The 15618-nt window shown below is 37.2% G+C and overlaps 1 protein-coding gene across 1 annotated transcript; it reads left to right on the forward strand.

Annotated features, from left to right (window-relative positions):
• Window positions 1–4986: 4986 nt before the first annotated feature.
• Gimd1 (GIMAP family P-loop NTPase domain containing 1) lies at window positions 4987–15365 on the forward strand. Its single transcript, XM_004626698.1, has 2 exons — window positions 4987–5379; window positions 15105–15365. Exons 1-2 carry the CDS (start codon window positions 4987–4989, stop codon window positions 15363–15365), a joined length of 654 nt encoding a protein of 217 aa, XP_004626755.1.
• The last annotated feature ends 253 nt before the right edge of the window (window positions 15366–15618 follow it).

The following is a 15618-nucleotide window of genomic DNA, read 5'->3' on the forward strand; positions in this document are numbered from 1 at the left end:
CATTTTGTGTAGCACTGTCTTCTGCCCTTTGTTGTAGATCTTTGCTGTAGTTATAACCTTCACACGTACTGAAGTTCAGGTGGAGCTCTACAGAGTTTGAAGTTAACCAGCTGCGTCTGGCTTAGGTCTGGCTGCTGTGCTCAGCTCCTTCCCGCTGCAGACCTGGGCTAGGACTGGGTCTGGGCATTCCCGGAACTCGGCAGAAATTCCTACTGGGGTGGGGAGGTACAGCGGAGTGGTGGGGGGCAGTCCAAGGGGGTGGGAGAGGGTCCGGCCCACGCTGCACCTGGGCTGGGACTGGTCCTGCTGGTGCAGGTTAGCAGGAATCTCTCCACACACTCACCAGACCTGGGCTAGGACTGGGTCTGCTATTTGTTTCTTAATAAAACTAATAAAAAATACTTGAAAGTCTTTTCAAATGTTGTCTACATTTTTAAAACATTTTGAGAAACGTGTTAGGTTTACAATGTGAAGAGCTGTACATAGCAATGCTCAGCAGAAAAAGAAAGCAAAGAAACAGCATCATTACCAACAAAAACTAGAAATTTTCATGCATGGGGATGTCAGTGGTCGAGTCCATAGTCAATGAAACCGTGTTAGGACTGAAGCCTTCTCCTCTCATAAATTTTTCTGCCCAGACTCAAGCTTTCCTTATTGCTTCACAAATCTCTGAACCTCTATCAAATTAAGATCATTTGTGTACCCACTTTAAAATTCTGACCCATGTCTCAATATTTTCAAAGCAGGATGGGAGTCTGATGACTTCCTCTAAATACAGCTCACACTGTCAGTCAAGTCACCACTCGCCTCACTCAGCTTGTCCATAAAGAGGGAGCACCACTGGTGCAGTGTTGGCTAAGGTTAAAGCCACTTGGGCATCAGAAATTGAGAATCTGATCAGTAGTGTATGTTTCTGCTTATTATAAAAATAAATAATGGAGCAAGGGATTCAAATTTCTAGACAAAGATTGGAATTCATTTAAAACCATGAGAATCTCCTTTTATCAAATTGCTATTAGTCAAACATAATTTATAATAAAACTCATTTGAGTACAGAGATATGATTTTACTTATTATATAGATATATAAATTTAAACACATACACACACATATATACACACACAAAAGTATAAATACACATATGAATGTGTGCTTTTTTAATAAAATCTAATATCCTCTCAAAGGTTCCTCCAAATTTGTGGGGACTAGAGTCTTTCAGCTTTGATCTCCTGTTTCTTTTAAATTACTTTAACTCAGATGTTATATCCAATAATCTCCAACTTGTCTGATTCTTGCTTATACAGCACTGGACTTCAAACAATCTCATTAATTTCACATAAGGAAAATAAATGAAATGTAAGCAACAACTCCAAAACTCCACAAAAGTAAAAAGCCACTTTCATACAAAGAAAATGTGAATCTGACCTAACTTTATATCCCCCAAACAAGGAGGTTAAACCTGAGTATTAGCCATTTCTGCTCTGAAATAGTCCCTTAGCCATTTCTAGCTCTAAAACAGAGAGGCCCTGCCCTGCTGCAGGATTATACCTCTTACTCTCTGTTCTTGTCTCCCTCTCATATCCTTTTATACCCTAATATTTTCTATTTGTTCTTGGCTTTTCCTCCATTGCTCACAGATTGGCCATTAATTTTTTGTCAGTTTGATTCATGTCATTAATCAATTACTGTTTAAAAACTAATTGCCTTCCTAAGAAGAATTTTGAAGCCTTCTATTAAAGAATGACATACTTTATCCCTACTATAAAGTTCTTAGCCAAATCAGTGGAAAGGTAATTTTTCAAAGTGATCTTTTACTCTATTCAAAAAACATTAACAATTATCTTCCACAATCATCTAATATGAATAAATATCCCTTCTTTAAATCTCAAAGTAACTCAAATCTAAAACCCCCATTAGACCTATGAGAAATTATCTAAAACTCTTGCTCTGTCATTGAAATATATAACTATGCTTATGAATTCTGAACTTGATTTGTTAAACAGTCAGTGTTGCATTCAGCAGATGACTTGAACTCTAATTTCAAAGTGGAGAATTTGAAAACTAAAACCGTCTTATTCTTGCCATGTCCTTAAGAAACGCTGAGAGGAAAGTTCAGCTTTGTCCTACTTCAAAAAATCCCTCCCACAATTGATAGGTGCAGATGTAGAATGTTGAAGAATAGCAGTTTACGTTTTTAAGATGAAAATGAGAACAAATTGCGGTTTAAAATCACTTCTTAGGAAACAGGCTGCTCCTGCCCTGGGGGAGGTTCTGCCCCACTCTTGAAATCTATGTGTTTGTCAGATGTGTGGATCCATTTTAAGTTTTCCTTGTCATTTCCACACTGGGAGGGGACTTTAGATCTCTCTGCCCAACAGGTTATACGATGTCCGGATGTCTCCATGTCCCCCTCACATGCAAATATACACTACAGACTTTTGGACATATACAAGACACTATTGGCCAAAACATGAGCATACTAAGGTTTCTATGTCTTATGCTTTACAACAAGGGATTTGGAGGGTAATGGTTTATAGACTAAAACGTAGGAAAAGTCAGATTTGAACTTTCAGTAACAAAACAAAGTAAACATGATGATGCCCATCTCTAATTCCAATTACTCAGAAAGAGGAAGCAAGAAGTTTACAAGTTCAAGACCAGCCTGGGCAACTCAGTGAGCCTCTGTTTTATTTCAAAATCAAAAAGGCTGGGGATGTAGCTCCATGGTATAGCAGCCCTGGGCTCAATCCTGGTGCCACAAAAGAAAAGAGAACAAATGCAGTTTTTTAAGGAAAATTGTATTTGATAAGTTACAGTTAACTGTAGGTCATTTCTTAAATACATTATCATTAATTTATATTAAAATTATATGTGCTAAGAAGATAATGATAATAATTTTATCACTTAGGAAAAAACAATAAATTTTAATTATATAGAAACAGCCTAAAAGTTTCTTACAAAATTTGAATCTATGAGCTGAATCCTGTTGTGAGGTCAGTATCCAATGATTATGTATTTGTTGGACCTTTTTACGAAATACTGATATCATGTTTACCAACTAAAATGGAAAAACACTACAACTATTGTTAAAGAACATTTAAAATTTATCCAAATTAATATTTCTTTATGCCATATGCTATAAATTACTATTTACTATAAATACACTAAATCAAATAATTTAATCCTGCAAAGGGAAGTTTCAGGAAGTATCCGTTAAAATTTCAAGTCAGCCAGGTGACATAAGTCAGTGTTGATAAGAGAAAGATAGCTGGTCACTTATAAATAGGATGTCCTGTAATAGATTAACTAAGTAAAATAATACAGTATCAGTCTCCAACTGGTACAGTAGCACTATCAAGAGGTTAAAGTTTATGCCAAAGAGTAACTACGCAGCTCCTAGAAAGTCTTTGTAAAGAAAGCATTTTCAAGACTGAAAAGGTAAGTGACACACAGAGAATGGATTGAATTATTGAGTTTGTTCTATTAAAATATCGAGTATCTAAATGAGGAGTGAAAATAAATTAGTTGTGATTTAGCGCTGTCAGCAGTAGGGAATGAGCCATGTGAGATGGTGTTGACTTGAGGGAGCCCCCAAACTCGTGACTTTATGGGGACATGAAACTCCTTCCAGGCGCCCACTTTAGAATCTGGGAATACTGGGATGAGCAGCATTAGAGGCCAAGAAAAGCCTGGGATACTTACAATTGTATAACAGACAGAGACACACAGAGAATTGCTCACAGGTTGTGAGCAGCAATAACAAGTCTGCTATATTAAAGTGTCTATTTCTGAATCAGCAGAATGAGCTCAAAAGGCCATCAGACAGTAACAGCTCATCAATCAGTGAAAATAATTGATGACTTAAGATGTTATGAGGATTTATGCTCCATAGAGAAGACTACACTTTCCATCTTTACATGGAGCAACCTAATCCAGAGAGTCTTCTCTCTTCATTGTACAATGTGTTGGGTTTTACTGTGCTGATTGAAAAGGTTATATTTAGCAATGATCGACTGTGAAGATGATTTATTAATTTTTCATGACAGAAATTATGAATAATTTTCACTTTCACCAGAATGTTGTCTGGTTGCTTAAAAAGTAGTATTTGGTAAACAGAAACAGAAATCTCCTTTGATTTCTTTTATATTTCATAGATATGTTCAGGAAGTCAGAAGAGATTAATTTTTGCTGATGGTACTGTGCAATCAGGGACTACGAAGGTGGGGAGGTGGAGGACACTGCTGAAATGCTGGGGGGTTTTTGCCATCTTGTTCTAACTTCTTTAACCATGAATAATTTTCAAATGTTCTTGCTGATTTTGTTCTTGAACTCAGGAACTAAAATGGCTAGCTCACTATGGAACCAACTTTCCCACCATACCAATGTATTAACATGATATATTCACATGTTCATGTTATGAACATTAATGTGTGTCATTAATGTGTGTCTTCATGTAATCTGTTTTTCTTCTCATTTTCATACAATTATTATTATGTCTTCTTACCTCCCTTATCCATATTTAACTTTTCTCTGTCCTTCCACTGTAAACTAATATTATTTCCATTGTCTTTTTCTTCTCTCTCTGTGGCATGTCCATAGGCTGTGGATTCAACCAAACACAGATTAAAAATATTTGGGAGGAAAAAGTTTCTGTTGATCAAATACAGATGCTTTTGCTTGTTATTATTCCCTAAATATGACTGTTCATGAATTATTTGCATAGTATTAGGCATTATAAATAATCCAGATATCATTTAAAGTATCATAGGGGAAGATATGAGTAGGTTATATTCAAATATTACGCCATTTTATATAAGGAAGTTGGGCGCCTGCTGGTCTTGGTGTCTGCAGGGAACCTAAGGACAAATCCTCCTTTGGAGACTGAGGGGCAACTGTACACAGAATATTCCAGGCCAGGAAAGAAGCCTTCAAGTCGGGAAAGTAGATCCTCAACTCCATATGCCGTGTTTTTGTTTACCAACAGCCATGACGGACACTCACAAGATGGTCATCAACTTAGCACTCTTTGGCAGGACTCAGAGTGGAAAGAGTTCTGCTGGGAACATTCTCCTGGGAAGTACTGAGTTCCACAGCAGCTTTTCTCCCTGTGGTGTCACCGAGGACTGCAGCCTGGGCCGCAGCTGCTGTCTCCACAGCTTCATGCGCCGAGCAGGGCAGGAAGTCACCCTGCAGGTGCAGGTGCTTGACACTCCAGGTTACCCACACAGCAAGCTAAGCATGGAGCAGGTGAAGCAGGAGCTCAAGAAGGCCCTGAAAGCTCACTTTGGGAGAGAGGGTCTCCACCTGGCACTGCTGGTCCAGAGAGCAGATGTGCCTTTCTGCAGACAGGAAGCTTCCTATCCAGCCCAACTCATCCAGGTAACATAAAGAATAAATCATACTGCCACCATGATTCCCACTGGGGGACTTCATCTTCAAAGGGAAGAGCAGGAAGAATGGGTTAAAAGAGTGGTTTAAGCCATAAACTGTTAGTCACATTTAAGTAATCAGTTAAAAAAAAAAAAAACATTGATTTTTTTTCCTTCAAGAGTTATATTTGCAGTTTCCTTGAGAAGAATTCAGTCAGCTACTTTGCAACTGGGTCACAAAACAGTAATTGAGATTCTAATCTCCCTACATAACTATGAGTCCCAGTCATCTCATAATGACTGCGAACCTGAAAAAGTTCATACAGTGTCACTTCTGGTATGTATCAGAATCCCCTGGGCTTCTTGTTAAAAATGCACATTCCCCAAGAATCATGGTGACAGGATCTCAAGAATGGGGACTATATATTTATATCTTTGATGACTTTCTATATATTTCTTTAAAACATAAGAACTAAGATACTGACTTGCACCTATACTATGTCAAAGAAACTGTATACTGTTTGCTCACTGAATCTTGCACTGAGCCTAATGCTTGTGAAGATGTGAGAACCCTATCCTCATGATGGTATGGTCTACAAGAAACCCAATAACCAGCTCAGAACAAGAGAATGCATGGAGTATCAAAACAGTGTACTGTATAAGAGGGTGTTTCCTAAGCTGAACATCATGGTAAACATTTAGGGGATAACTTCAATAGTTGTAGGAAAGAACCCAGAAAGATCAGATAGATTGCCTACCATTTCATCTGCAGCATAGGAAACTATTCCATTCCAGTCATGAGGGATCCACAGGGACTTCATGTAAAACAGAAATGACATGCCACCTTTGCCTAGTGGTGCCTCCTTATTTGTATGTTTCTTTGTTTATCAGGTGTTACTGAGGTGAGCAATTAATCAGACCATTTGGAACAGGAGCTGGATAAGGGGAAAGGAGCTAGAAGGCAGAATATTGTACTTACTCTTTTTGTATTTAGTGTGTAAGCAGCAGGCCTGTGAAGTCAATTACTGATAACTTCTAGATACTGTTCATTGAGCTGGTCCATTTTATTCATGATCACCATTTTTCTAGTCTGGGACTATGCAGTTTGAACTGCTGGATTTCCTTGGGGTCTCTGCCACTTTCTTCATTTCTGGGACCTAAGACCAACACATGCAACTTAAGGCAGGAGAGGATCATTCTGGCTCACAGTTTGTAGAGTTATATCCATAGCTGGTTCCAAGGTAAGATGGCATGACAGAGGGACATGACAGAGAAGTCATCTATAATTACCCATGATTCAGTCACCTTCCAAAAGTTCACCTATATCCCAGGAGCCTTCAGGGAACTTGTAGATTTAAACTATAACAACTAGAATTACTGCAGAGCCTCCCTGAGTCACTGAGCACAGAGAAGCCATGTCTACTAGAAACTCCATTAGAGAGCAGATATAGTCCATGAAAGATGCATGGGTATATGTGCTTCTGTCCTTTTGGTTGAGTCTCACGTCAGTGGATTTAGGTCCTGTTACAGCCACAAAGATAGCATAGTCTGCTTTGAATATTTTTCCTTTAACTATGAAAGACAAAAAGGATCATTCTAAGTAACACTCATTTTGTTTTTCAGTAATTGTGCATGTTTATAAAAATTGGGGGGAAGGCCATATGTGTAATCACAAGGAACTAGCCGAAAGAATTAGGGTGACAAGAGCATAAAAATCAATCTCATCATCCACCTCCTGAAAAATCAATGACAGGCTGTACAAGTATGGAGAAGAAAAGATGATTGCAATTAGACTTTGTATGGAATCTAAGAAAGCCTCTAAACCGCTGCCACACTTAAAGCCTCCATTTCAAACAGTTTCTGGTAGAAATCAAGTGGTGGGAAACCTGTATTCATTACATCAGTATACTATTTAAACAGTCTTTAAAATTCTTTTAAAGATGTTATTAAATAAACATTGAGTGTAAGCCATAAAGGGATGTAATTCAGTAACTTCAGTAAATGCACAACTATTTTTCAAAAGCTATTCTGTCTCTCTTCACATGCCTCATTATTTTTCCTGATGATGAACGTATGCTGAGCCCACAAGTGTAGTTTCAATTACATATATTTTTACAAATCTTTTCTAGTTTGAAAAGATGGAACAATATAGCAATCTAATTCTTTATAAAAACTGATCAGTACTCATCTCTGTCTTTCTGAATAGTACCAGCCACATAACTTCTTCTGACAACTGCTTTCTTAAGTAAATTTCCAACTCAGGAGTTGAAGATAAAGAGAAGATAGGCAAAGGCAAAGCTCAGGTCTGGAATAATTCTTTCTATAATAAATAACTTCTCCCTCCTAAGAAAATTCAGCAGGTAAGACTCAGGAATCCTCAGAGTGGCCCATGACCTCCGCATAGCCCTGTGGACTTATTCTTGGTCCTACCCTAGTGGCTGGTGGCTGGTCCCCAATGCACAGGATGACCCTTGATGACTTGCTTCCTGAAGCTGCTGCACACTCTCAGGCAGTGTGTGCACGAGCTCCCAAATTGATTGGAAGCAGCTGCAGATGTCTGAACCTCAACAAGACCAGCAGCTGTTAGGAAGGACATAGGAGTCTAATGTCCTCAGGTTCTGGGAATATCTTGCATCTATTTTTCTTCTTGTCCAACTGAAAAACAGGAATAGAGCATCTGGTTCTCCCTCTTGCTTTTTCCTTTTTGAGTGGTGCTGATTCCCGTGATGGGAGGAGTTTGTAAAGCCAGGGCTCAACAACTGGCCTCTTCTTCCCCAAGCCTCCCTCTTGTCTCTTTATCTCTCCAAGTTTGGGTTGTAATACTTTGCAGAGAGGTTAGAGGCCGCCAGCTTTAACAATGAAACATTTCCCCAAGTGATCGCTTTGTCTTTATTAATTACACCACGATGATGAAGATGTCTGTGAGTCATCTTCCCAAAATTGGGAAATCAGAGGAATGATGATTCATCTGAATGTTATCTGGGATGTTACTTGAATGCTAAAAACAAGATCCATGAATAATGGCTCAAAGAGGATGTAATCAAGTCACCTCAAGGAAAAGGCTAACATGCAGACAGGTCGCTCTGGGAGTTGAACCAAGGAAGCAGCTCAAGTGTGCATTCTTCCCACTATCAGGATATCATACAGTATTATTATGTCCAAGCTGGCTTCACAATAATTTTGAAATAATTTTTATTTCACAATAAACAACTCAAATGTGGACATTGCAGGTGAAAGGCCACTATGGAGCCTGGGCTTAGTTGTTATACAGAATTTTAGTTCAACACTGATGTTAGTAGGACTTTCTTGGTTTTAGTTCCTCACTTGAAAAGTGGGGTAATTTTATTCACATTTTTAAGGAGTTCTGAGCATTAGGTTTAATAGATATGACATGCTTAACATGACGCCTACCTTATAGCAGATCCACAGGAAGTGGTAAAACCTTGCCAACATTGCTTTGTTCAGATTGCGATAAGTACTCATTCAAATGGAGTGCAGATATAGAGCATATGTTATGGAAGTTAGAAGCTGGATTTCAAGATCCTACTAGCCTGAAGTCTCATCAAACTGGGGCAAGTAACTTCTCTAAGCCAGTGATAAAATGGAATTGGTCATTATATCTACTTTATTGAATTACTTTGAGGATTAATGGCATAACAGTAGCTTGCTTAACTGAGACCCTGGTACATGGATGGTGTACAGTAAATGTTAGCTCTGGTCATTATTATTGTTAGTATTTATTTGTCCTAAAATCTGTGCGTGTGATTTGCAAAATTAAATGTCTTTAAATTCACCTGGGTAGGCTTCAGAAGAAAATAAGCATGAAATCATATTTTCATGGGTCTGATTTATGAATATAAAAAAGTAACTTCCTTATTAATATAGATTTTAAAAATCTGGGAAAGAAGCTTACTGGTTCCCAGGTGTGAGAATATAAAAGGGTGAATAAGGTTTAAAATGCACAATAGATGTTGTGAGAGTGGAAGACAGTGTGCAAAAAGAAAGGGGAACTAGCAGTGGGTAAAGAGAAAGAATGGAAGGGGAAAAGAAAAGTAAGCAGGTCAGTTACACTAGTAGTGTCTCTTAGTTCATCAAAAGGGAAACTTTGTGCTAATATTGGTTAGAGAAAATTTTATTGCCTATATCTTGTACTCTGAACAACTATTTTAAAGTTAACAATCTGCAATGTGTTAACTATTGTCGTTCTCCTACTGTTTTGTCATGAAATTTTGTTTTACCTTTCATCCATAAAATAAAAAAATAAGCAAAAATCTTACTGGCTTAATAAGGTTAAACTGAGGAGCTCCAGCTTGCTAGGAAGAATGTGGGCCTGACAGGTAACCTTTGTTATGGGCCCAGCCTCACCAGTATTCAGCCACCTAGCCTTGGCCACACCATTTAGCATCAGTGGCCTCAATACCCTCCACTGTAAAATGAAGCAATTGGGACTGACACTCTGTAAGGTTGAATAGTCTCTGGATATGATCTAATGAGGTCTTATCATTCCACTTTGGCTCCTGAGGAATACTTTAAAGTGGAGACAGAGTAACAGAATAGCATAAAATAAAATTTTTAAAATGGTCCTCATTGTCCTCCTGTTCCATGATAATCTTTTTCTCAGTTGATGTAATAGTTGGCTTTTTAAAAAAGTTTCCCCTAAAAGGTCCAGATGCTATGATTTCATCAACCACAAACAAATGGGGCAGGACTGGTGAGGTCCTGGGAAAGTGAACATAATTCCTGGAGAACAAAGTTTATATCCTAACTAGTTGTCCCAGAAGGACTCAACTGAATCATACCGATTAGCAGTCTAAAACCAAACAACTCACTATTGTAAAATTTCCATCTATCATCATACTATATTTAAGTTATTAGCACTAGATAACTTACATTACCTTATATTGCCCTTACAACTTCTTATAAGATATCAGTCAGCTGTGCTTCTCTTTCTGAGTCCACAGAGAACATGTTTGGCCCTTGGCATGGTGACTCTACACCAAGCGACATGGTTTTCAAATATTCAACTACTTTCTGGCCAAAAAACTATGTAAAGATAATATGCTAAATCAACCACTCTCCTCTGTTTTGGGCCCTAAGTCAAAAATGCAGTTTCGCTACAATTTAGAACATGAGCATCCTTTCATAAATAATTACCAACATGTGTAAACGTTCCAGTGACTGAACACATGGGCCTGTAAATGCAAGCTTAGGAGTCTGCTGTCCTTGGGCGCTTTAACTCTTTTACCCTGAATGAGATAATGATTTAAAGTATAGGAAATGTCTGGCAGAAACAAAGAGGGAACACAGGAAACCAGGAACTACAAGAATACCATGAATATTATACTATTTTAACTCAGTAAGTACCAACCTAGTAAGATAACAATTCTGTGTTGTGATACAAATCTCAGGAAAGAACTGGCCTACAAATAGCTTATTTAAGAAGATAAATATATAGTGAATGTCTTAATTATTTTTCTCATTGCTGAGATGAGATAACCAATACCCAAATGTAAAGGAAGGAAGGTTTATTTAAGCTCACAGTCTTTAGAGGTTTCAGTTTGTAGTTCAGTTTGTGGCTCCAAGGAAGGTGGTATGGCAGAGGGGCATCCCAGAGGAGAAACAGCTCATGGCAGAGAGAAGGTAGCCAAAGAAGCAAGCAGCAAGAGCAGCAACAGAAGCAGCCTGCCACTCCCTTTTATCCCTTTTAGGCTACCTGACTTTTTGGTGTTGCCACTGCAGCCAGGGTGAACCTTCTTTAATCACCTAGATACAAGCCATAACAGTGATATTTCAAAAAATATTTAATGACAAATATGCTCTAAGCATGAGTCAATAAATATCCACAGAGTAGGTTTGGGTAGTGCTCAAGGGTAAAGGGCAGAAGCTTTTTATTAATTTGTGTGTAAACATTTGTTGTTAAGACAGCATGGTCATGTCAGAGTATCGCTCTGGCTCTAAATTTGAGCAACTTTCAGAGATAGGAGTGATCGAGTGTCAATAGTTATATGGAAATAAAATGCCAATATCGTACAATCCCTGGCCATGTTCTTTAGGTTAAGGTCCTTGTTAATTCCTATGGATTCTTAAATAATCACTCGAAGCATCACCTCACAGAGGAAACTTCCTGATCTCTACCTTTTCCCTCACCCCTCATACCCTCTCAAAACTGGACTCAATGATTAGTTCAATAACATCAACTTAATTGCAATCACAACATTCTCAAATATAACTGTTAAAAATCTGTCATTCCTGGTTGTGCTCCTTTTCCAGCTCTCACATAGTACACAAAGATGTCCACTAGATATACGCACAACATATTATCTGAATTGTTCCACAATTGTCTTACTCCATACAACATGTCTCCAACAAAGTACTCCACCAATAAGTATATTCACAAGGAACAGACCGTCATCTCTGGCTTTCTAGATGTGAAATTACCAGGCTCCAGCCCTAAGGGATCTGATGCATTTTAGCAACTGCCCAGGTGATTCTGATGCAAATAGTCCCAGAATATTTTTGTTGCCTGAGCCCACCTCTAATATGTGTGGCGCTTCATTAAGTTTTTAATCTCTTTTAATAGTTTTCTAGGGTTGCTCTGACAAAGTACATACATGTGGGATTGCTTAAAAATAGCAATATGCTGTGCCTCAGTTCTGGAGGTTGTAAAGCTGACAGAGTTGGCTTTTTCTGAGCGCTATAAGTGAAAGACCTGTCTCAGGCCCTCCCCTTGGTCCTTTGCACAATCACACAATCGTGCCACACTCCCTGTCTTCATGTCTTTGCCCAAATTTCTTGTATTGTAAGGATATCCAGTACACACTGGATCAGGAACTCACCCCTGTGACCTTACTCTAGTTATATCTGTAATGATCCTATTTCCAAATAAGGTGACCTTCTGAGGCAGTAAGGATTAGGACTTCAAACCATAAATTTAGAGAGGACACAATTCAAACTCTAACACCACTTCTCATTTACTCTGCAGCTCTGTGGCTCTGCTCCACCAAATATCTGTTATAGGATTCTGAGAACTGTACTCTAAGCACATGAGAAATTCTTAAGAGATTTACTAATTTTATTTTGTCACTCAGCTAAAATCGCATGTTGGCAGCAAATAGATACTTAAGTTTACACAGTGTTATGATATTTATAGAGTAGATTGATGAAATTTTTCAAATGAATTAATGTGTTTAAGACATAAGTATACACCAATTGAAGTGCTTTTTTAAAAAATTTATGTGAAATTTAGATTTTTTAATAAAATAACATCTTTGATGTATTAATCTTTAAAATTTAAGTCAGATTTTCTTGAAACAATATTTTTAGGAAAAATAAAAATATACAATTGTTCTATGGCATAGAAAGACAAATTTTAAATAGATATGGGAAAGATTCACTTATTCCATTGAAGAGTCAGTATGATTACAAAATAGAGATACAGGCCACAGGCAAACACATCAAAAACTGCAGAACAAAAGAGTTTTACAGAAGAATAAAATTTTGTGTATCAAAGATAAACTAAACTTCAAAACTACACGTTCGGGGCCAGGGACATAGCTCAGTAAAATAAGCACTTCCCTAGCAAGCGGAAGGGCCTGAGTTCAATCCCCAGTTCCGCACCAAAAACAAAACAGAACTATACCATCAAACAAATAAATAAAATGCTAAGAATTCTATTTGCAATGGTGATGAGGATCTATTTTCCAAATTTATTCAACATATACTTAGTGAGAATTTACAACATGCTAAAATCTTTGATTGAAGAAGAGAGCTTGGGCCTCACCAAAGAACTCATTGTCAAGATTTAGAGATAGAGATATGAATCAATGGTTCTTATCAAAATTAGAAAGCTACACTGCAACAGGACTTGTAATTCCGAACCATGGCCCTGAAATGTTTCTAATTTTAACTATTAGGCCCATGGTTTTGGTGACTATTTTCATATTAGGCTGATATGTCCTAATTCCTTTCATTCTTCCTTCCTTGGTTCCATCTTTAATTCCTTTTCGTTTTCAGTCATTTAGTATCATAAATAACAATTTTGTATTTGCAATATACAAAGGGAGTCCAAAAATAGCACATGCTCACACTTAAAAAGAATATTACAACCATTGGCACATTGTTATTTATCCATCTCAAAATACTCATTTGTTCAAACACATCCCATCATTCTTGCCACTTTTGCAAGCAGTTCTTTCACATAATACAAAGTGATCAAAACTATAATGAATGCTGCTGCCAAGTGAAAGGCAAGCTCATAAAAAAATCATAATGCATCCTCACCTGCTTTATTTAACAGATTTGGCACAGTGTGATTCCTGACTCTTCTCCAAAGTCAGAATGACCATGACAGGTAAATGATTTGAATTCATTCAGGACATGTAGGCAGCCATGACAGGGCAACTAAGGATACTCAGCAAAGAAAACTCCAGAACTGCTACAGAGAATGGCAAGAACCATGGGATAAGGGTGTTCAAAATGAGGCTTACTTTTTGAGGGGGATTCAGGGCAAGGTGTCTTTTACTGTAGGATTTTTTAATTAAACACACTGTACTTTTCAATCACATCTTGTACACTGAAAGTTTAACAAACTTTCATTTTCTTCATGGATTTTTAAACTAGAATTTTTAACTGATCTATATAACTCAATCTCTCTCTATGTCAGTTCCTTTGTATAATGGAGATTATAACAATATCTCTCACAAAGCTTCATGCTGTACTTCAAAGGAGAGAGTGTGTATTAAGTTATTCGTATAATATCTGGCAATAAATATTAGCTGTTTTCCTTCATTCTTCTGAGTATTAGAAGTCATGGGTATTTCCCATTATGCTCTTTCCTATGTATTTCGTATTTTTCTTGCTATCACAAACTGGTAGCATCTTTGGAAATATTGCAGTAATGAGAGCATTTGGAAGGGAGAAAGTCTTATTTTACAGTCACATTTTCATTATTTCATACAACTTTGGAAGTATTCAGAAAGGTTCCTGCATGCCTTTCCTATTGTGTGAATAATTCACCACAGGCTATTACTTCTGCTTTATATCAGCTTATTTTCACTAATCAAAGAAAAATTTATTACATAACCATCTTCCCTATATATAACCAAACAAAGTCTTCCCCATTTCCCAACCACATGAGAAGAATTCATTTGAGATACTGTTTGATTGTAGGCATGTGGAATGAGAAAGATGGGGATTACAGGAAGATTTTGTAGTTGTTCCAAGACAACAAATGCATTTTGATCTTAGCTCTTCCATGGCATGTCATCTGATTAATCAGATTATGTAATTTTAAGCCTTTAATAGATTTTTTAGAGATGATAACATAACATCTCTATAAATAAATAATTATTACAAATTATAATAATTCCCTGGGTCAGAATCATTTGACTTAAAAGAATTTAGTGCTTCTAACAGAGTTGGACTGTTAAGCAAGTACTGAATGTCATAATTATAGCACATCCAACATAATCAGAATGAACTGTTGGGGTTGTATACATCTAGTACATGAATAAAATAAAATAGAGAACTGAAGTGTTGTTTTTTTCAGAAAGCTCATCCATCACCCTATTTTCTTATTATACTTGACCTCATATGCTCTTCCCATTACACATATCAACTTTCAGAAATATTATGACACACAGATCAGTTGTCTAACTACATTGGACCTTAATTCCTTTGCTGATTTGAGATGTAGAATCCAAAGCAAATAGCTATTTTGCTTCTTGTCTCTTTCAGGAACTTCTGGGACATGCTTGGAAGAATCACACTGCTGTTCTTTTCACTCATGCAGAAAAAATAGAAGAAGCTGGGTTCAGTGAAAATGAGTACTTACACAAGGCCTCTGATACCCTGCTAACCTTACTAAATTCTGTACAGCAGAGATATGTTTTCCAATACAAAAAAGCAAACTCCTTTAATGAACAAAGAATGAAAATCTTAGAAAGAATTGTGGAATTTATAAGAGAAAATCATTACCAAGTTCTTACCTTCAAATAAAATTTAAGTGAAACAAGCACTGAGGACTGGGAAACGGGAACCTAGTTTAGAAAACTGGATGTGGGCCAAGAGGATTCCCTGTGAGAGCACAGGTTTGTATGTTACCTTGGGAAACTAAGTTAAAGAAAACATTAAGAATTCAAGCTTTCTAAAGCAAATCCCACGATATAAAAATTATTGCCAAGTACATATCTCACAAAAAGGTATATATTTGTGCAGAAAAATATATGCATATATGAGACTACATACAGTA

This window comes from Octodon degus, unplaced genomic scaffold, assembly GCF_000260255.1.
Source record: "Octodon degus isolate 3935 unplaced genomic scaffold, OctDeg1.0 scaffold00016, whole genome shotgun sequence".
Lineage (NCBI taxonomy): Eukaryota > Metazoa > Chordata > Mammalia > Rodentia > Octodontidae > Octodon > Octodon degus.

What these genes read in the sequence shown, in the direction of transcription:
- Gimd1 (XM_004626698.1), top strand. Translation starts at nt 4,987, where the DNA reads ATGACGGACACTCACAAGATGGTCATCAACTTAGCACTCTTTGGCAGG. An exon ending in ATCCAGCCCAACTCATCCAG is followed by an intron (nt 5,380 to 15,104) that starts GTAACATAAAGA and finishes TGTCTCTTTCAG; the next exon opens with GAACTTCTGGGACATGCTTG.